Here is a 22068-nt window from a genome sequence, read left to right as displayed (position 1 = left end):
CCCGGCCGCCGTCCTCATCTCCCCCCCTCCGCTCCTGCCGCCGCGTCCCGCCCACTGGTCGGAGCAGGCGGCGCCTAGCGCGGACATGCCTCTTAAAAGGCCCGCGCCTCTTAAACGCAGCCCCGCCCCCGCCCCCGCCGGGCCTAAGAAGCAGGGCAGGCTGGCAGGTGCTTCAGCTTCTCTTTATTGATGGACAGTTGTGCTCTACCACCCCAGGAGCCCGTCGGAGTGCTGGGTGAGGGTGAGAAGGAGACAGGGAAAACACAACCAAGACACAAGACAACAACAATGCTGCACAGGAAGCTCTTCGCACAGAGATGGAGCGTGCAGGGAGCCAACACCCTTCTCCCACCCCCACCCCTGAAAATAAACCAGCTGAGAGGGGGCTGGAATCACCTTGGATTTGGTCTGGGGGGAGGTTTCTGGCTGCATGGGAGGGGGGTGAAGAGCAGCTCACCTCCAGCAAGGAGGGATGCAGCGGAACCGTTGACAACCCATCACCTCTCCCTGTTCCCCCAAAACAGAGACAGGGAAAGGGACATTTCACACCCTGAGGACCATCTAAGAGGAGTCCCAGCAGCATGCGGGAGCCTCCTACACTGACTCCTGACATACATCAGGGCAGGACTTCACTACGGGGAGAGGTTTTTAAAAAAACTAAACACTTCAAGTAAATATTTTTAGTGATGTAAGGTCTCTTGCCCCTGCTGCACTGGGTGGTGTTTAGCAACCTACATCCACTCTAGGGCCAAGGAGAACATCGCAAGCGATGGCTGGTCTAAGGCAAGGGGATAGGGGAAGGGAAGGGGGAAGGAAGGTGGCTGCTGGTTGAGTCAGTCGTTCAGGGAACCGGCACCACACGCATGGTGTTGGTGTAGCCTGAGCCAGGGCGCCAGCCCGTCAGGACAATGACCAGGTCACCGCTCTTGAAGAACCCACGTGCTTTGCCTAGGAGAGAAGAAAAGGAGGTGTTGGATCTCAGGCCCTGGCGGTGTTGGCTTGCCAGAGTGGGGAAACATCACTTGTCACACATGCCCCATGCCAGCAGGGTGGCAGAGGCAGCCTGTCCTACAGTAGCTGTGGCTCAGGGTTGGTATCAGGACCCCATCCTCCCACTGCCCCACCCATCTTGGGCTCTTCGCCTCTGCTTTGGGTTCCTCTGTGAGGCAGAGCTTGAAATTCAACAGCAAGGGATTTGGAGAGGGGCCAGAGAAAGGATTAACCCGCTCTGGGCTTCTCACCTCTCAGGAGTGATAAGCACTTGCCATGTTAAAACCAACCTGGTTTTCTACTGCAACCTATTTTAAGGCAGCTGTTCCATTTCCCAGTCAGATGCAGTTGAGCTTGTGCAACTACCATCCCCCCTTTCCCAATCGGACACCATTACCACACAGGCAGCCAGTTCCTCTCTCTTTGTCACCAGTCCCCATGGGTAACCCCAAAAGCACCACTGAGGTGCTCAGAACCACCACATCGCACCAGACGATTCCCCAGGTGAGGCTAGAGCAGCACCACTCACCAACATTCATGCCCAGGTTGACACGGAGGTCCACATCCTCTGCCCACGCATCATGGGCCGGTTCTTTGCACAGGACAGGGAAGACACCCCGGTAGAGGTGGGCCTGGCGTGCTGTCTGGTCATTACGGGTCACAGCGATGATGGGAGCCCGCGGGCGGTACCGGGACACCAGGTGTGCTGACCTAGAAGGAAGCCAGACATGAGGTGAAGCACCACCTTACAGGCACAGCCGCCCCAGAACAAGCTTGAGGCAGCTTGTGTACAGGCAAAAGGGCACCTCCACTTGCAGAACAAGCGGCAGCAAGGTTTGCCTGTCACCATGGAGGGCTCCCATGTCCCTCCAGGGGCTTTGTGAAGATGACCACAGGAGATGCTGGCAAGAGCCAAGCTCACCAACAAGCTTGATGCTCTGCTGAATTCCCAGTTAGGCAACTGGGCGGACCAATGGCAAAGGCCATCCCGTCCCATGGTGACGATCTCTACTCCAATCTTGTGGTGAAAATCACCTCGCCTCCGAGTTTAGGAAATGCCATCTGCATGTTTCAGTCCAGAAAACAAGCCTTTATTTGTCTCTGTTGCTATGTTAACATGGCAAGGCGCCATTTATTCTGGCCCCTGCAAGCAGTCCTTGGCATCTCAGTGAGGGTCTTTGCAAGTTCCCTCTGTTTTGAGGAGCTCCCAGTTTGTGGGCTAGAAAAAGCCCATGCCAGCAGCGCTACACGAAGCCTGCCAAGGAGGAAGCCATTTGCCTCCCAGCCACGTTCACCTGCTGAAGCCAGCAAACAGGCCGGTTCCTCCCTGCAGAGCTCTGCTCTTGCACCCAAAAGGAAGCAAATGCAACTGAGGCCAACATTTGTACGGGAAGTCAGGCACCAAATCCTCAGAATGCCTTAACAGCGCAAGCAGCACACACTGGGCGGAGAATACAGCTTCCCCTTCCCTGGGCACTGCCTACAGAGTGCATTCGCAAATAAACAGAGATTAAAACTGCAAGGCCTTGATATTTACAGCTCCATCAGCACACCACTATCTCCACTAGCTTTTGCAGCCTTGTTTAGTGGAGCCAAGCTCAGCACTACTCAGAAAATTGCTGCTTAAAGTAGGCAGTTGCAGTCAGCTTGAAGCAACCAACACATGTGCCAGCTCTCAGACAATCCTTCCCACACTGTCCCATAAGTGTTCCAGTAGCTCTAGGAGACCCAGGTACTCAAAGGCTGTAACTGAATCCACAGCTAAAAATATTCAAATATCAGAGTTCAAATCCCTTTAAAAAGGTCAAGTGTAAGACTGGAACCTTTTACAAAGAAACATTAGAAGCACGAGGGTATCCAGAAACTCCATGCTTCTAGTCACTCCTCCGCTCTGCAGAAAACAGCTGCTTCAAATCATTTTAAGCTGTAAATTTGGGTGAAGGATTCACAGATGGTCCAGTTCTTCAGGTAGACCATGCCCAGCACATATAATCACATCTCTGATGCCGCACTGTTTCTTTGGTCCAAATCCAGTGCAAGAAATTCAGATTCTCTTCCAGAAAGCAGTCTGAGACTTAGGGTTGGACGTGCTTTGAGGGCAGGCAGCCTAATTCCTCTAGTCGGAAAAGCCGATCAGCAAGGCTGCAGCTTCCTCTCCACAACTGGAGGAGCAAGTATCTATGCAGTGGTTGTCACCATCACTGGATAGAAATCCCAAACTAAGTAGTTCCAGCGCACCTCCATTGCTGTCTCTCACCTGCAGCCACAGCACTGAGCTCACCTGGGAACACAGGCAGCTCTTGGCTGCTGGGTGCCTGTCAGATGCCTGCCTGTTCAGTGAGATTACTTGCAGGTGGGCATAAGGAAGCCTGTAAGAGGACATTTCCAACACTTGCGGTTTCCCTGCCTAACAATTCTAGGCTAAGCGTCCCTCTTTGACCCTTGGGCTTAGGCAAGCAGGGCTGATGCCCAAAAGGCTCAGCAGGGACCCATAGTTTTGATGCCACTATGAAAGGCCAAGGCCTCAACTTAAAAATAAGAAACAAACCACCAGATTCTGCATCCACTGAACTTCTGTCTTACTGTTAAATTGAGGGTTTCTTGCCAAGAAGTTTGAACCGAAGCTGCAACACTTCGTTTCCCTTGACTCTTCCAGACAGCACTGCTGGCAGAGGTGCCATTCCCGACAGCAAGGGGAGGCAGGGCTCAGTGCTGATGCCACGCTGGCAGAGGCAGGCTCAGGAACTTGGAGATTACGTAAGTGCAGATGTTTGAGATGTCTGCCCATCTCCTGAGGAACCAGCACTTCAGGCAGGCAGCCTGGGCTCTCAGTAGCAGCCAAAACCCAGCCTTCACTGTTACAGCTCTAGTTTTTCAGTGTCATCTTTTTGCGAGCCTCCTTCCCCCACCCTGTCATGAAGTGGGCTTGACCTGAGGGAACCTGTCACCTCCTACCTTCCAGACTTGGTGAGGACAATAATGGCCCCACTGCAGCATTTGAAGGACGCTTCCACAGCGCCAACAGCGGCAGCCTCCGTGGGATCACAGTTCAGGGAGGTCAGACGACGCAGTTCCTCAAACAACTGCCTGTGAAAGATGGCGGCTTCGGCCTCGCGGGCAATCTATAAGAGCAACATGCGTTCGGGAAGACAACACTCACATCAGTCGCTCAGGGCAGCACAGGGTAAGGCAAGGTGCTCGATCAGCAAGGTGTCACCCAAATACCATCAGCTTTTGACATTAGGAGTTACCAATTAGCAAGCCCAGATTTAATTCAACATTTTGGGGTGACTGCTGCAACACTCAGCCACCCAAACAGCACGGCCTTATGGAGGAACCACTTGAATTCTCAAGGTTTCTTTTCCAATATTGGGGGCACCGAGTCACCTCACCCTGCCAAGCCCACACTCAGGTGACATTCATGCCAACTGCCAGGCACTCTCGCTCTGCTCCTGCCTACCTGGAGTCCATCCCTGTCAGAGATGAACTCAACTCAGACTCAGCAGTTATGCAAGGCTGATACCATAGCAGCAAGCTGCTTGCTAAATATTTGCAGTGTTAGAATGGAGCGTGTTTTTACTCATGGAAACAACTGGCACCAAGCCCCCTCTCTGAGCCCTACCTGCCGGACTCGGTCAGAACTATCAGGGCTGGAGCTAAGCACTTAAAAGAGGCCTCCACTGCGCCTACTGCCATGGCATCGGCAGGGTCCCTGTTGTTAACATTGAGGCGGAAAATTTCTTCGAACAGCTGACGATGAAACATAGCGGCCTCAGCCTCACGAGCAATCTGCAGGCCCGAGTAAGAGGGAAGGAAAAGAGGAAAGAAAAGAAGGAAAGATATACCAGAGTAACATGAGATCACATTAATTTGCTTAATTGTCATAGTAATGCATGCAAGAGGATATTAAAAGTGAAACTCTTTGGCTCTCAGGTTGTGAGTTTGCTGAATGCAACCCAACCTACCACACCACCACCACGCCAGCTGGTCCACCACACTGCTTAACTGCCAGGCCCTTGTCACTGGATAGGCACTTCAAAGGTGGCATTCTTGCTCTATTTTGGATCCTTTCAGAGCTTGAAATGCAGACTGCTTTTCAAGGACCAGAGCAAGCCAGCTCAGAGTCAGACTGCATTTTGTTGCAGTTGCTCATTATTTCTTTGAGAGACTCTTATGCCGTCTACCATCCTGCTGATGGTCCTGCCTGTAATTCCTCAGGAGGAAATCTCTGTAGCTCCACCTCCCCCCTTCATACTCTCCCAACATCACACAGCACCGCTGGAACAGTCTTCATTTATCCAACATGCAAGCAATGCACTTCCAACATCATCCCTGAAGTGGTGAGACCATCTCAGCTTCATTAGATTTAGTTTAACTTGAGAGCCAATAAAGAATTAGTTTGAGAGTCAATAAATATTTAGTTTAACTTGAGAGCCAGTAAAGCTTCACCTCCAAGTGCTATACCAACTTCCCTTTCAGTAATAGAGAAATAAAAAGGAACAAGTCTTCCTTACAGGGTTGTCACAACAGGTACGTTGGGGTGTTTGTACAGTGCCAGACTTGGACAGATGAGAGGTACAAAGGCACAACTAAGGACTTTCTGTTCAGGCTAAGCATTTGCAACAAGTTTAGTAATCTCTTCCTCCTGGTATGCTGGGAATCACTCGCATTTAAAGACAATTCTCATCTCAGAAAGCTACCTTTGCCCCTGACAACCCAATAACGAAGACTTGCATAGACTAGAAAAAGCATGCAAACACTGACCATCTTTTCAAAGACAACTTCATCCAGTTACTCTAGAAAGTGAGCAGCTGCTACACAAAGCATGACAAGTTGATGTTTAAGCAGAGACTGAAGTGCCATTATAGTGAGAGCTTTGCAGTTAGACCCCTTCCAAATAAGAATTTTGCTACTCTAGTGTTAATGAATGTGAAGCTAGGAATTATTAGTCTTCCACAGATACCAGTTTAAGCCAAAGTAGTTAAGTATCTTATGTCTAAAAATAACAGGACACATGTGACGGGCAGGAACAGCAGTCTGGTGCCAACTCTAGTCTTAAAGCAGTCAGTTTTGTTATTGCTGGCTTTACCCTTGCCATTAGATAAAACGGAAGTATGGTATCAAACGCAAGAGCTGGTGGCCAGGCAGTTTATCTTCAGCTCCTGGTCCAAAAGCAGGCAGCTCTGCTTAACATACAGAGCAAACCTGAGTTTAGAGGGAAATCTGCATTTTCCAGTTGTACAAGAATATGTGTATACACACATCTGCTTTGACAGTGGCTGCAGAAAGGCCCAGCAATTCTTAACTCCATGTCACAGCTAGCTTTACTCATACAGTAATGGCTAGAGGGTTTTTAGGTGGGAGAAAGGAAAACAGAGCAGCTATTTAAGCCTCAGTCCTGTTAGACAACATGGCCAGGGTGGCATTTGAAGGCAACTGCAGATCATGGACTGGAATGGGAAGCAAGCCCACTCCCACAAGCAGGAGACAGCCTGCCCAATATTTGGAAGCTTGCTACTAAACTTGAGGCACATGGCATTTTTGGCACAGAGATGCCAGCTACTAAAGAGCAATCTCATTTCCAAGAGGCTAACTGGAAAGGGATCACTAAGTGAAACCACTGCAGAGTCCCAGCAAAGCTGCTGAGACAGGTCAGGGACAGGCAGGTGAAGCCTTCTAGAGAGGTGCAAGGACACTACATAGCACAGACCCTGATCTTTCTCAGCATTGCAGCCCATGCTTGCTATCTGCAGCTCACTACAGAAGGAGCTTTACTTGCAATACTCTTGTAGCAGCACTGGATAAACAAATACATAAAAGCAAACTGATACCAATTTCAGGCCAGGGAATGCATATAGGAGCCACTCTTTACCAGAGGTAAGGTGCTATGACCACTTGGCCACTTCAGATGGAAGTACTCATCTGTTCTAGCAATGCTGCAGATGTCCAGACCATGGTTTTTCAGGGCACTACTGCTGGGCAGGGCTTTTCTCAACTGGCACCAAGTGAATTAGCTCAGATGAAAGGTCCTGACTGTAGGGGAATGTGCTCCTACCGTCAGAGTTGGCGCCTTGCTGCCTGTGCCATGTTACATTAAATGAAGTGATGCTGTGTTTGCTCCCCTGCACAGAGGGTTAAAACCTTCAGTATTTCCACAGGACCCTGGCAGAGCGAACACCACTATTCCTAGGTCTCCAGGAAGAGGGAAGCACATGCAACAGAACCTGAGCTCAGGTTACAGGTACATACAGCCTGCCTGAGCCTCAGAATTAGTGCCAGAATGGAAACCCAGGTATAAGGTTTGCTGCAGCAGGTTTCCAACTCTTGGTAGAAAGTCAACCCTCGTGATTTAGGGGGTGAAAACTGAAGAAAAAACATTTAAGGTGCACCATTAGTGTTCAGTCACTGCCTAGTAATCATCAAGTCATATTTTGCATTTGCCACATGCAAAAAACACCACTCCATGTTGTCCAGATCAAGGTAAGAGATATTTACATAATGCACTGCAAACAAACACTAGCTGAGTTGATTAATCTATATAACCTGAGTTGCAAATAAAACTGATGAGAGTTATGAACTGGTCAGAGTTATCACTGCTGTGATTCACAGCACTGGTAACTGGGGAGAAGCAACACTTGTAGATACTCGACATCAGGCTTTTTATCAGCTGAAATGTGAGCTGGGTGAACTCGAAGCAGAGCAGAGGTTTCTGGCAGTTCAAGCATGTAAAAACATGGTGCTGTCAGTACTTGTGCAACAAACACCCCCAACAGCAAGCGCACCAGGTGCTGAATGCAACAGCACTGTAAATCAGACCCACAAGCCTCACCCCCCACCAGGAGTCAGCCAATATCTTCCATTATCTAGAGATAAACTGCTTAAGCAGCTCCTTGACCTTGCAGAGGTTTAAGGCATTTAATATGCCAAATGAATAGGGCATTTGGAGAAACTCCTGCCAAGGTAACAGCAAAGACGCCTTTACCCTGGCCTGAACAAAAAAAGTCAGTACAAGAAATCTGAAGTTTTAGATTTCAGAGCACCGCAGAGCAGTTCTCAGCTTTTCCCCACAATGGTTCAGGGCACATAAAGTAAGGTTTCAGGCCCTCGGGGCCATGCTAGGTAAAGAAACACCACAGTGGGAGCGCAAACAAAGAAATCACTACTTCGGACTGCTAGGTGCTGCCAACTTACAACAGACATGTTTAGGTCTTCAGGTGCCTGGCTCAGATGGAAGATGCAGGGCAAGAGAGTACCGCTACTTTTACCTGCAGGATAGGCCCCACCAGAGCAAAGGCAGTACTCACAGCGTGCTGCATGCGCACAGCCTCGAGTGGGTAGTCTCCCTTGGCAGTCTCTCCGGAGAGCATGATGCAGTCTGCTCCATCCAGGACAGCATTAGCAACGTCGCTGCCCTCAGCACGGGTTGGGCGAGGTTTCTTGATCATGCTTTCCAGCATCTGGAAGAGAACAAATCCAAAGAAATCAAGACACCGCAGAAGGAACCAGCTGCTTTTTCGCTAGCGTGCTTCAATATACTTTATACATAGGGCAGAAGACAGGGTGACACCTAAGGACTCTGGGAGAAGTGTTCTCCAATGGGTACAGGACAGAGAGGGGCCTGGTCCCAGCCAGCTTTGGATTAAGGCAGCTACCAGCAAGAAAAACAACCCTTTTCATTTTGTACCTGTTCTACATTTACTCCTTTTTTCAGGGAGATTTAACCCACAAACCCCCACAGACAGTATCCTGACTTTCCAATTTAACTTTCCAGCACAGGGTTTGGTCCAAGGAAACCAGAGCTCTTTAGGGCAGAGTATTGCATCAGACATCTTCACGGAAAGCTCAAATCCAGCCACATATTCCCAAATTAGCATCTAGGGGCTTGGTTTTTCATCTCAAAATAGGTCAACAGCAAGGTCTACACCAACTAACATGATCTTCATCCACCACAATGTTTCAAATTCTTTATACAATATGTACAGGCTAGTAAACTCCCAACAGCTAACACCACCAGCCTCCTAAGCACCCACTCCAAAGAGTGTGGGAAACAGGACAGCTTTCCATGAAGTTAGCCCTTCCTACTCCCTTCTCTCAGAAGCTAGTATAACTCCACACACCAAAGCCTGGCTAGCTCTCCTGTCTTCCTCAGATGAACAGCCTTCTTCCTGCTGCAGCTCACCACTGGGCAAACATCACTCATTTCCTCACGAAACACCACCTGAGGCAGCATTTCAGTTGCATTTTAGTAGTAATACAGGAAGAGGAAGGAGCATAGGGCACTGTAAATCCAGAACCTTGTCTGACAACTACCATCTAGAGACAGTTTTCACTTCCACAGCCTGTGCGCAGAGCAAGAACAGCCAGGAAACAAGTCCTCCCAGTGCCTGAGGACTGACATGATCCCTACGGGAACCAGTGAGGCTGAGCATCAGCTCTCCCTCCCTCACTAGCAGCTCCCAGAATAAGGAGAAGGATCTTTTACTCGGTTTCTTCTGATGCTGCAGTATCTTGTGAGATATCTGGGAACCTTAGAAGTCTTCTGTTAGGCACAGATGTGCTGCCAGAAGATCCAAGGCAAAGCATAAGCCTTTTATCCCAGAATTAGTTTAGTCAGCCCAAAAGGCTCAAACTGCATGAAGTTTTGAGGGGAAAAACCTTCAGCAGCCACAGAAGAGGTCCTGTAACCTTACTGGAGAAGATCCCAAACACATCTTTAAGGAAGTGCCTCAAGATGAGGGATCTCACTCGCTAGCAAATGCCATCAAGCAGTCACAGCTGCTGATGTTCGCACCCTGCCAGACTCCAGCAGTTATGAACTAGCATTGCATTTCAAGTACCTGAGTGGCACAGATGACGGGTTTGCCAACCCTATTGCAGCGCCCAATCATCATCTTCTGGGCAAGGAAGACTTTTTCAGCGGGGATCTCAATTCCAAGGTCACCGCGGGCCACCATAATGCCATCACTGGCCTCCAGGATCTCATCAAACCTGACAGCAAGAGAAGAGGTTTGTTACCCCATTTGTTCTGCAAAGCACCTTCTCTTCTGTTCTGTCCTCCCCTTCTGAAAAGGATCATCAATCTGGAGCATGATATGCAGCTACGCTGTTGGCACATGGGCTTTCCATGCACCAGTTTTGTATCCTGTAATGGCAAGGTACGAGGAACAAAAACAAGACCAAGTCGTAGCACATATACGGTGCTATACTAAGCTTTCTAAAGCTATACCAAGACAGATCAAGTTGATCTGAGGTATTTTAGTCTAATAGTTTGTCACAGACATGGTGATTCCCTTGCATTAGCTTGCTGTCCGCACCTAGAACAGCAAGTTTGCCCAACTTTGAACTCACACTTGCTACAGAAAGCGACAGACTTTTCAGGGATGGTGGGAGACTGTGACACTGTCCCCACAAGGTCAGGGCGCATGATAGTTACACACCCACTGTTCATACCACAGGTACGTCAAGTCCCATGCACATGGCATTAACTGACAGCTTGCACTACCACCCTGGTACTTGGACTAGTAAGTTTGCTGCTGCTGGGAAGCACAAAGGGGCTGTGTTCTTCCTTTGATACAGGATAACAAATCTGAATGAAGTGTCACATGCACAAAGCTCACCTGCGCACACCCTCGTGGTTCTCAATCTTGCTGATGATCTTGATGTTCTTTCCCTTCTCCCCTAGCACCTTCCTGACAGCATGGACATCAGCAGCTTTGCGGATGAAGGAAGCAAATACCATATCTACGTTCTGCTCCACACCAAATTTTAGGTCCTGAATGTCCTTTTCAGAGACCGCAGGCAGGTCAACTGCAGCGCCAGGCAGGTTCACTCCCTTCTTGCTGCCAAGCATGCCGCCATTCTCGACCTCCGTCATGACATAGTCCTTGCCTGAAACGGATGTGTTCCCACACCGGTAAACCAGTGTTTATCAGAAAGCTCCCCACTGCCAACTCCCACAGCACCTCCCTGCCCGAGAGCAGCAGGGCCAACAGCAATTGTACATGAGAAGAGTAGATCACTGTTCTCTTCAGTGGATTTATGTAACACATAAGCTTGCAATGTACCCATGGAAACAAAACAGAGGGGTTTAAAACCACTTCTATGCTGTTCTTGGAGAAGACACCGTTTGTGCTGTGCAGGAGGTTGGGACTGCCTCCCACAAAAAACCCACCAGGTTGCTTTTCTGCACGCAGGAGCCCTGGAATATCAAACTGAGCACCCCAAAAGCCTCAGCTCCAACTCCCTATGCACTCTGGGACTAGAGGCAATACCTTGCAGCTACAGCACTAGCTCTACAGTCTCGTCCCTAAAGAAGCAGCACTATAAAGTGATTATTGTGGAACTAACCTTGCCCCCACATTACCAGTTGAAGCTAGTTATGCCTCTAACCACAAAACTCAGGGTTTATGCTGTAAAACCAGTTAAATCCTCCATTAAAAGCATAAATTAGCCTGGCTAAAGCACAAATTAGCTAAGCAGGCTTCGATCATGAGCACCGGTATGTCCCTACCACACATTCAGCTCTGAGATGTTGTAGATTACAATCTAGTGAAACCCAACTGAAGTAAGTTTTTGGAAAACTTGCTAATTGATGTAGAGAAAGTTTTGCTCAAAGTCTTACTACAGCATTAAGAATTAAAGTTGTGTGCTTTCTTTAACACACAACTGCAAGCTCAAAAACAGTTACTGAAGGGAAAGCACAAACATGTTCTCAGGAAAAAACAAGGAAGCATAGCTCGAAGGGTTGTTACACACCTTTCTCTTTAACCAGCAAGGAAATCAGACCATCATCCACATAGATTTTGCTGCCAACTTCTACAACCTTGGTGAGATTCTTGTAGTCCAGCCACAGCACATTCTCATCGCAGCTCTCCATGAAGGCATCATCCAGGGTCACTTTGAGTGATGCCCCCTTCTTCAGTTCTACCTCTGCTGTGCCACTCTGCATGTCAGAACAGGTATTTCAGCAAAACTGGTAAAAACCAGCACACACCATCTCGCAGCCTGCAGCAGTTTGTCAAAATTTTTGGTAGTTGTTCATTACCTCATTTCCTAGAGGCTTTTTGTTTGGAAAAGGCCACAGGCATAACACAGTATCTAGTCTCATGCACTGGAAAGTGGGAGAAAAAACAAGAGTAACTTACTCCCTTAATGAGTCCAGTTCGGATTTCAGGTCCCTTGGTATCCAGTGCAATAGCCACAGGCCTGTAGGTGATGGGATCAGAGGCAAAGCTCTCTGTAGCTTCTCGCACATTCTTGATTGTGCCCTCATGATACTGGCAAGGAAAAAAAGAGATGGAAATGTTCAGGCCGCTTCTACTCCACTGATTATGAGAAAGACCACTACACACCCCAAACGCTCCCCAAACTGACAGCTCTGCTCTCACATCGTGCTCAATTTCAGTTCTAACTTGAGAATTTAATTTGGACTGAGCTTCCAGAAAAGCAAAGTGTGAGGATACAGAGACCTTCCCCTGTGGAAGTGGAGCCCGGCAGTTACCTGGCCATGCCTTTGGTGCTCCTAGTTCTAATCCCAGAAGGACAACTCAAGGAGGCAGCCCAGGCACTCAGGTGATGTGGTTTTGCATCAGGACATACACTTGCCTTTTGAAGACGGCCCACCAACCAACAGGCCTTTGGGAGCAATGTTTCCAAAAGCTTTGGTGAATACCTGCCTATTCCACATGGCAGAGCACTGGCAGCTGAACCATTATGTGCATGGAAAGACTACTTAATGCCAGGAGAATATCCCAGCTAAGCAACTGCCACACATGGTTGTTCTCCTCCCTTTGGAGCACAGAAGGGAGGATGCCATTATCTGTACTGCCAACCCCCCCACATGCTTCCAGCCTGACCCCTCTTATCAGTCCCACAGGTGAGCAGATGGACAAGCTTTTTTATAACTCTTTGGCTTAAACTCCCCCTAAAGAGAAAGGATTTGCTAAGAGGACATTATCCACTTAAGCATTTACATTTTATTTCAAGAGCCAAAGCAATCACAGCCAAAAGTTCAAGACTCCAGCATCAGGCACCTGGCTTCCAAACTTCCACACATCCAAGAGCACTTCACTAACACTGCCAGTTTCAGGACAGACAGTTCTGTGGGGAAACTCCCATCCCAATGACCTCAATGAGCTTCAGATGACCAGCAGATCAGTTTACTTTTCTTGCTTAAACAACATTTAAGAGATAACCTCGACTGCAAGTTGTGTAACACTTGACAGACTTTTGCAGATAAGAAATACCCTTTCCCCTCTCTGTGCTGCAGACGGGCAGCGTGTTTGACCTGACTCACTTGGGAACACCCAGCTCCCCCTGCACCACCCATCTACCTCTACACAAGCCCCACACACTGACTTAAGTGTCAAAGGGACAATAATCCAGCATTAGGAAGGTGCGGCCGGAAAAGGCTGTGCTAAAGTTCACGTGCATGCCCTCGGCCAGAGATATATAGCAACTGCAAACTCTTCAGAGCAGGAAAAGTTATTCAGTTTACTGGTTGAGTGTGCATGCTGAGACTGAGAAGGCCCTGACCCTTCCATGCACTGCAGCCTAAACAGATGCAGCAGAGAAAACTTGCCTGAACAGTGCTATTACATTTATGTGGTCCCTGTTAACTGGGATTTTTCCTTTTTAATTTGATACTGATGACTAACTGTCTCCTAGGGAGTCTGACTTCCTGAAGAGTTACATACGCAGAACAAGAATGTGGGCAGAGCTGGAAGTAAAAGACTTTTTTTCTATATAAAAGGGTTGGAGCCAGGTGCTGGAGCACCTCTGTTAAAGTTGATGCCCTGTTGAGTGCTTTAAGGTGGACACAAGAACTGAAGCACTCACGGCAGCTGAACACTCTTTGGGGGGCTTCACTGAAAACCGGAGTGTTTTGGAGGGACTAGGAGGGGACTCAAATTTAAGACTGGCTACAGCTAACAGTCAAACTCAACAGGAGATGACAGCAAGCCCAGACTCTGCTGTAATTTAACCTCACCTGTATGAAATATGCAATTAGACCTCACCCAGAACAGAAAGCCGCAGTCCCTGTCCTTGACCTCAGCTAACAAGTACACAAACCACAGCAGCAGCTCTGCTGGGCAGCAACAGTGTGAAAACTCCCAGTTTCAGCCTGGCCACCAACTCCCTGACAAGCCACCTGGCCCAAGAGCCACGCAGCTGCAGGATTTGACTACAGAGGAGCAGAGTTATTCCACACTGCCCTTTCTTCAGGCAGATTTTGCTAACAGCAGCCTATGCAATGACATTACCCTAGGGTGTTTAGTCAAGGTCCGTTAGTTGCCCACAGTTAAGCATCAGACCTTTTGATTCTGATAGTGCCCTGTGGCCTTTAAAGGCCACGAGGGTGAGAGGCCAAGATGTTATGCACCGCAAGGCTCATGGTTCAGTAAGTAAAGCCACCTACAGCTGCTACTGGCTACTGTCTGACATTTTCAAAGCTGGAGGGCAGCCAGGGTAAAAAAGCTCAGCGGGAAGACTCAGGGTGGCATTCTAGGCAACCTGGAACAGTATCCTTGGCAACTCCAGTACTGCTGAGGATCTCGTCTATTTATATCAATGAGGGCTTGTCTGCCATGACAGTGTGGATTTCTTTTGACCTTACTCTTATAAGCTCACTGCTGCACCACCTCCCAAGTACTGTGGTGCTAACCTCATGAATACCAGGAACACAAACAGAGCAGCTGGCTAACTGAGCATGCCAAGGAGTTCAATTCTTTCAACTAGGTGCAGTAATTACTTCAAATCACTAACAGTTTTCTTTTGAGACAAGGTTATTCATTGATCGCCTGCTTGCAAAATCCCCAGCAATGAAACAAGAAGCGAGATGAGCAACCAATAGTTGTGTACTCTGGCAAAACAGGGACAGATGTTCTCTGGTTCTGCTATTAGCTGAGAAACAGCAGCTTTGTACAGCAAATGGTGGGATGCAAGGAAGAACTGTAGGATTTCACAGCAAGCAGTTCACACGAGCGTCAAGTATTGGTTACCTGACTCTCTGGTACAGAGAAGGGTGTGGAATCAACCCAAACTACTTTCAAAACAGCTCAGAAAGCACACTGTTACCAGCAATTACCCAGGCTCAGTATGTACAAGCAGCACACTTTCCCCAAAAGTGGAGCGAAGTTTTGCATTCCCACACCAAGGCTGCTCCAGACTAAGCTGAATCTCCCTCCTCCGTGAGATACAGTCAGCAGACGCAGACACAGGGCCCAGTGAGAGCCGTATCAGCTCAGATCCCACCCTTACCTCATGGGTGCCGTGAGAGAAGTTGAGGCGGGCAACATTCATTCCAGATTTAATCATTTCCTTCAGCTTCTCCACTGAGCGGGAGGCTGGGCCTAGGAGGAAGAAACAGTTTGAATATTAACTTCATAAAAATAATGAGGTAACCCACACACGCCAGGCTGTTTCATGTGGAAGAGAGAAGGTATAATGATACAGACTTGCTCAGTGCTGAAGCAGCTCATCCCTACAGTAGAAAAGACTGTTTGAACTTGCCTTGAGGAGTGCAGCATAACCTAAGCAGTTCTGATTTCCTTGGCTACCAGATTCACTCCTAGCAATAACAGGGGTTAGGCAGACATGGGAAAGTCATGTTCTTTCAACATAAACGTTCAGGCCTGGCAAGGGATGAAAGCTGAAGCCTTCCCACAATTTCCCTGACAAGTTTCACCCACACAGGCGTCAACAGCTGCAATTCTCTCCTATCTAGGAATCGCCTACCAATGGTGCAGATGATGCCAGTGTTTCTTGCAATGGTTGGCTCCGAGTCGATGTCCAAGCGGCACATGTGTTCCAGGAAGGTGTCCGCCATGGCAGCGTGCAGCTGCTGGGTCTGGATGAAAGCGGTCCCTGCATCATGGTGCTTCGACATTGTCACTGGAATCCTGGGTCTAGAAGAGAAGAAGGCAGTGCCAGGTTTAGGAATCACCCAGACATGCTCATCAGGCAGAGGCACCAACACACCCATGTGATGAATATTGAGGTAACAAGAAAGCTGCTACTGGGTCAAACTATCTTTATGTTCCTACTTGAGAGTCTTAGATACAGGCAAGACACACTTCTGTTTCCATGTCATCCCCCACGTACACCACTCAAAGCTCACCTGCCTTCTATGCAGATGTTCCCTTCATAGCTTCTCTTCATTGCCAGTCTTCCCTTGGAGCTACACAACGCAACAAAATTCAAGCACTTGAGTGCACAGGCAGAGATTCTGCCTCCTCCCTCCCAGTCCTCAGGCCCTTTCTCCTACAGGCCTCAACTGTGTTCCCATCACAACTGCAGACCCAGGCAGCTCGGTGCTAGCGTGACTGCAGATACACTCTCACACAGGCAATCTTCTGCCGAGAAACACCTAATCATGGCAAAGTCTGCCTAAGCTTAAAACCCATCGTTTAAGCCTGTACAAGCAAGTAGTCATGAGTTGATTAAACCCAACGCCTTGGCAGAGAACATGTAAAAGTCTGAAGATTTCTTTAATATGCTCAAGGTCCCTCTTCGAACTGAATACGCTGTGGGTCTCCCCCGTTTCCCCCTCACCCAGGGCAGCAGAAATCCACTACAAGGTTGGAAACCAGTGGTGTTTTTTCCCCAAAGTTTGGATAAAAAAACCTCTGAAGTCCAGCTGCATACCTCCGCCAGGACTAAAACACCCCCATCACTGCAGGAACAGCCCACAATCCCATGAGGAACCTGAACTGAGGCATAACTGTCCACTGGGATGGGGGGACAGTCATTTCCCAGCAGTGCTGGTGCCCCCAGGGATTTCTAACTACACACCTCAGGCCGCACTGCAATAATTTTGTTTCCAAGTAGCAGTGGGGGCTCAAAGCAATTTGTCCTCTTCGACCTGCCCAGGCTAGATTGCTGGCATTCAAAAACCCTCCAGTAAGTTATGTAAGGCAGTGGCTACTGGCATGGGCAGATCACTAGTTTTGACTTCAAACAGTAGTTTGACTTCAAACTTCACCCCTTGGGCACACAGGGGATATTCAAAGCAGGCTGCTCTTTCAGCATAAGCTGCCTTCACCTATAAGATACACCTTTAGCTCGTAGAAACATGGGCTGCTGCTCAGCTAAGAGCAGGGGTAGAGCAGGGGTTTTGTTCTGCCTGTCCCAAGCAGACAAAAAAATCCCCCAATAAATCACAAAATGGCATTAGCTGCACACACCAGCTAGCTCAGTGTATTCAGCTTTGAAACGGGGCACTAATATACCCGAAAGCTTTGTCAAAGCTAGCAGGGCTCACCAGAACGAAGCCATGCCTCTAAGGAACAGGCAGGGAGATTCCCTGCCAGCCTGCCACGTGCCTGCCCAGTACCGCAGAGGCTCTTGTTCACATGATGCTCCTCCCCTCGGCCACTTCTGCTCTGTAGACCTTCCCCACGTACGTGCAGATCGTGCAGATCCTCTCACAGGCAGCCCTGACTCACCACTGCCTCACTCCCATGCTGCATAAAGGAGTCAGGCCAGCAAAAAAACCATAATTTGTCCTGGCAAAGTCTCCTTTCCCTCAGCCCTGCCAAAAGCTGCTAATTCACCCAAGTCAGTACAAGAAGGTCTGCCCACATAAAAAGCCCGACAAAGTCCCATTATTATAGCAAAACCCAGGTCAGCCCAGAAACATTGTGTTTTAGCCCTCTAACACTTGCTGCTGCATCCTCCGACACCTGTGGAGCAGCTCTGACTTCTCTAGAAGCCAAAAAAAATAAGCCTTTGCTGGGAAATCGCCTCTATGCAGCGATGGGCCAGTGAGTCCACGCAGCTTCTGGGAATGAGAGGAATGCGAAACAACGGGATCCTGAGATGGAAACTGCATCCAGAGCATGACTTGGAAGTTTTTAAAAATAGGTGAGCTCTCCCTATCAAATGGAAATCCCCCACCCACTCAGGTTATTTGCAAATATAATGTTAAACCCCCTAAAGTCTTTTTATAAAGAGAAAGGAAAGTTAAGTTCCCACCCAGAATCCCCCTTTACAAGATTCTTCCAGCAGTTTAGTGAGCTCAGAAAAAAATAATAAGAGACATTGAGACCTAGTCCAGGGGCGAGAGCAGAAACACAGCAGCCAAAAAGTATCCCGAATACCCATCCGCCCGCAGCACCGTGCCCCACTACCAATAAGCCTTACTTCCTCCTGTCTCCCGTTACCATGTATTTACAAACCATCAACTGAATTCTATTGGAAGGACCAGTCTGATAAATGTAACAGGAATGTCTGGCATTTCCCACTATTCGACTTGCTTTTTTTAAAGTCAGAGGAGCAAGGGCTTCAAGGACACCCACAGAGAGAAAGCACTCAGTTTGGGCTGAGTGAGGAAGGGGGTAAGCAATGCCCTACAAAGGCTGAATGTTTCCAGCACTAAAAAAAAAAATCTTGAATTCCTTCCTCAAGGAACAACGATTCAAATCCCAAGTTTATTATTTGGGCTTCCTGTGCTTCAGGCAGGGCGTCCTAAAGATGTTTGGTATCTCCCCAATTCTTGAATATTCTAGAAAGCGCCATTTGAGGACAGGACGACCAGTTTTGCAGTAATGCAGTGACTAACTCCAGCCAGCTCATCCTGTGGTTGGCTGAGAGAAACCCTAAATCTACAGTACCTCCAGATCTCCCCTCCAGGATGGAGAAAGGAGAAACAGCAGCAATCATCCCCACCACCCCCCCCACCCCACCCCGGCAATCCCCACCCCAGGCCAAAAGGGAAGTGGAAACTGCAGTGGGGAGGCCAAAGGGACTGTCCCCAGGCAGGACGGGCATTAACTACTGCCATGCTGGACAAAGATGTTTCCTTGCCTGTAAAAGTTGTAGGGAGTCTCACAATGGGTGACAATTCAGGTCTTATTGGTCAGCCTCACTTACACAAACTCACTGATGCTGCAGAACAAGGCTGCTCACACCCAGTGTCTCTTGCCAGAGGCAGAAATAGTTTGAGTTAGCACTTATTTCATAAGGGCAGAGTTATGAAACAAGGCAGGCCTTCAGATTCCACCCCCCCAAAAAAAAAATCCTAGAAAAACCATCAGCTCTGCTCACTCCAGAAGCTAAAGGCACTCAACAACAAAAAAATCCAGCTCTGCAGCAAAGCAGGCTTTCAATACAGCCTGCCAAATCCCCTCCCAGAGGGAGGAAGGGCAACACATTCTTCCCTAGGTGGCTGCTGCAGGAGGTGGCTTTGTGCCGTTACATAAGCACAAGATGGCCACCCCAAAATGCCATCTCTTTTCTGCAACGCTGGACAGGACCCAGAAGCCACCACCTGCTCCCAGCTGGCATACACTCTCCCCAGCAGCGAGCCGCAGCTCCACAACAGAGATACCTCTCTGGCTTTTCAGAAAACGAGCTATGGGGGCCGGGAAGGTCAGGCCAGTCCACAGGGTGCTGGGCAACATCAGCAGTTTCCCTGCGTGCAGATGGATTAGCCATCAGATCCACGTATGACTTACCCAAGCCTGCCCTCCCTAGAGGGCAAAGGCATACAGGAGGTTGAGCAAAAAAAACCAAGCATCAGATGTTTGGTGACAAGAAAGACTTATCTCGAGGGTGTTTGTAATGCAGGTACACCTACCAGCTTAACCTTGCAGCATGTTGCCCTGACACAGAACAAGAAGCCTTTCAGCCTGGCCCCACACCAGCAGAAACGACCTATCTGCCTTCAAGGAAACTGTAAAAATCTTTTTTGCATTATAAAAGAAAGAGGATTTGGGGTTTTTAAACGTAAATATAACCCCCTTGGTGGAAGTCTAGATCTCTCTGCTTCATCCCCAGCTCCGGGATGGAGATTTGCTGTGCGCCCAGCCGCGGGCGCCAGTGACAAGGTACTGCAGCCCCATTCCCTACGTGCCATCCATCACCGTGCACTGCAGAGGCCCCGGCACCATCTTCCCCTGGGGGAGAACAACAGAGGCTGAGCCGGAGATAAGGGACTAGCACGTGGTCCGGCCAGACTGGGAAACATTTTGTCTGGATTCAGTTAAATTTATCAGCTCAGCGTGCGGAAAGGGAGTTAAAGCTGGCATTGGATCCCCCAGGCTACCACTAATAAATTAAGGCTTTTGTAAAATTTACGACCTTGGGCAGATAAAGAAGCAGGCAGTCAAGAAAAACGGAGGCTGCTCCACCAACAGGCTCACAGGCAGCACCACAGTCTCTGCAAGCTTATTATCTAGCGAAAGTAAAGTTTCTCAAACGGGTTTCGCAGGCGAGAGTCCCCGCTTGAAGCACGTGGCTCACAGAGAGCTTCCTGCTTTGGCAGAAAAGGCCTTCCTTAATCTGGTCACGGTTTGGAAATGAGTTGGCATCCGCACGACCCATTACCCCACCAGACTTCAACTCCTCTAAATTAGCCTGGCTTCTGCTTTATAAATGGAATGTATTTGCTTAGAACTAATTTTTCTTTTTTAATTAAACTCTCCTGGTTGCACAACAAGCCCTCGAATTTCCCTAGATATACCTGGGTAATCAAAAAAACTTCTTTGTCATCCAACCTTCAGGCCAAGGCAAGCCAATATTAGCAGCAGCCCTTTACAGGAGCAGGCGGTAGCCAGAAAGTTAAGACGTTAACATCACAAAAACCTCTGTGAAACACTGATTTCTGTTAACCCGGGCCTCACCGATAACTAGTGACCTTATCGGAATAAAGCAGGTTTTTAGAGGCTGCCGGCTTCTTGTATTAATCTGAGAAGATAGTCGGGGGGTTGCCATTGTCCGCCCACAAAAGCGCTATTCATGCCCAGCTAGCCCTGCAAAGGGGGTTTAAACACGTGCCAAAGGTTTTCACAGCTCAGGAGACTGTCCAAATCGATCGGACATGTTTAGGCAGGCATAATTACGGGAGAAGATTAATTCGGAAGGTCCACCCCCCCTTCCGAGGAGGTGGGGAATAGAGAGGCTACAGATTAGGGGGAGTTTGGCGAGCTGACTTAAGCTACTGCCCTTGGGAGCATCGCCGCCGCTCTTAGCGAGTGTAGCGGAGCGGAGGAGAGGCCGGCAAAGCGCTTCGCTCCGTCCCCGTCTGACTCAGCCTCCCAGAAAACTCTCAGGAAACCGGCCCAGACATTGCACTCCATGCCCCGCGCTCCGTTTTCCGCGTCACAGCGAGGGGCACACGCCTCCCCCACCGCCTCCCCGGTACCCCGGCCGCAAGGACCGGCCCTCCACTCCCTGTCCGGACGGAGGGCGGCGGCGCCCGGGGCGGCTGCGGAAGGGACGCTCTGAGCGGGACGCCACCACGTGCTCGTCTCCGACAGCCCCCCACGCGCGCGCCGCGCCGCGCCCCCCCCCCCCCCAACCGCCGCCTGAGGGAGACCCTCGCCCGGGCGGCGGGAACAGGGATGAAGGTGATGATGATGATGGCGGCGGCGCGGGGAGACGCCGCCCGCTGTCCCTCAGGCCGCCGTTACCTGCCCGACCTCGCCACACGCCCTTCCTCCCTGTGAGCCGCCGCTCCTCTGGGCACCGCCCCGCTGCCCTGCTGAGGTGATCCCGCTGGGCCGAAGCACCGCCCCTCGCCCACCCGGATCCCTCCGCTGCCCGCCCCCTGAGAGGAGAGGAGGCTGTACGCCGGAACTCCTTTCTCCGGCGGACGCACAAAGCGCGGAGAGAGGTGATTTCGCTAGAGCACGCGCTCGGCCGACCAATAAGGCGACCACGCACGCAGACGGAGGGCGGTCACCGCCCTAAAGGGACCGCGCCCCGCCCCGCCCATCTTAAAGGCGCCGCGGCACATCCCGCTGCTCTTAAAGGCGCCGCGTGCCCCCCCCATTCCTCCACCACTACCGCCGTCACTGCCACCACTACCGTTCCGGGGCGCTGCGGGGTCCCAAGGGTCGGGCAGCAGCGCTGGGCGTTTTGGGGTGGTGTTGGAGGGTCCTGACTCCCCAGGGATGCTGGGGACCCTAGGCTGGAGATGCTGGGGACATTGGGGGACCCAACATGGATGCTCTGCACTGGGACCATGGGTACATTGTGCTGAGACCATGGGGACACCAGGCTGGAGATGTTGGGGACCCTGGGCTGGGGACATGGGGGTCCCTGTGATGGGGACAGTGGGGACACCACAATGGGGAT

General features: G+C 49.9%; 1 protein-coding gene across 2 annotated transcripts; it reads right to left on the bottom strand.

The window, feature by feature from the left end:
• Window positions 1-166: 166 nt before the first annotated feature.
• PKM (pyruvate kinase M1/2) lies at window positions 167-21522 on the bottom strand. Of its 2 annotated transcripts, none has more exons than XM_064456899.1 (11): window positions 21402-21522; window positions 15727-15896; window positions 15250-15341; window positions 12135-12266; window positions 11746-11932; window positions 10608-10878; window positions 9828-9978; window positions 8295-8447; window positions 3946-4112; window positions 1520-1701; window positions 167-948 (listed from the first exon to the last, which is right to left on the bottom strand). In XM_064456899.1, exons 2-11 carry the CDS (start codon window positions 15875-15877, stop codon window positions 842-844), a joined length of 1593 nt encoding a protein of 530 aa, XP_064312969.1. In that variant the 5' UTR covers window positions 15878-15896; window positions 21402-21522; the 3' UTR covers window positions 167-841. The 2 variants fall into 2 exon arrangements, with proteins under 2 accessions (XP_064312969.1, XP_009498483.2); XM_009500188.2 differs by lacking the exons at window positions 3946-4112; window positions 21402-21522 and adding exons at window positions 4613-4779; window positions 16109-16128.
• Between the last annotated feature and the right edge of the window lie 546 nt (window positions 21523-22068).

This window comes from Phalacrocorax carbo, chromosome 7 (genome assembly GCF_963921805.1).
Source record: "Phalacrocorax carbo chromosome 7, bPhaCar2.1, whole genome shotgun sequence".
Taxonomy (NCBI): Eukaryota; Metazoa; Chordata; class Aves; order Suliformes; family Phalacrocoracidae; genus Phalacrocorax; species Phalacrocorax carbo.
The sequence above is the reverse complement of the archived record's forward strand: the minus strand, read 5'-3'. Positions and strand labels throughout refer to the sequence as shown.

What these genes read in the sequence shown, in the direction of transcription:
- PKM (XM_064456899.1), bottom strand. Translation starts at nt 15,877, where the DNA reads ATGTCGAAGCACCATGATGCAGGGACCGCTTTCATCCAGACCCAGCAG. An exon ending in AACCACGAGGGTGTGCGCAG is followed by an intron (nt 9,979 to 10,607) that starts GTGAGCTTTGTG and finishes TCTTGCTGTCAG; the next exon opens with GTTTGATGAGATCCTGGAGG. An exon ending in CTGTGCGCATGCAGCACGCT is followed by an intron (nt 4,113 to 8,294) that starts GTGAGTACTGCC and finishes TTGCTCTTATAG; the next exon opens with ATTGCCCGCGAGGCCGAAGC.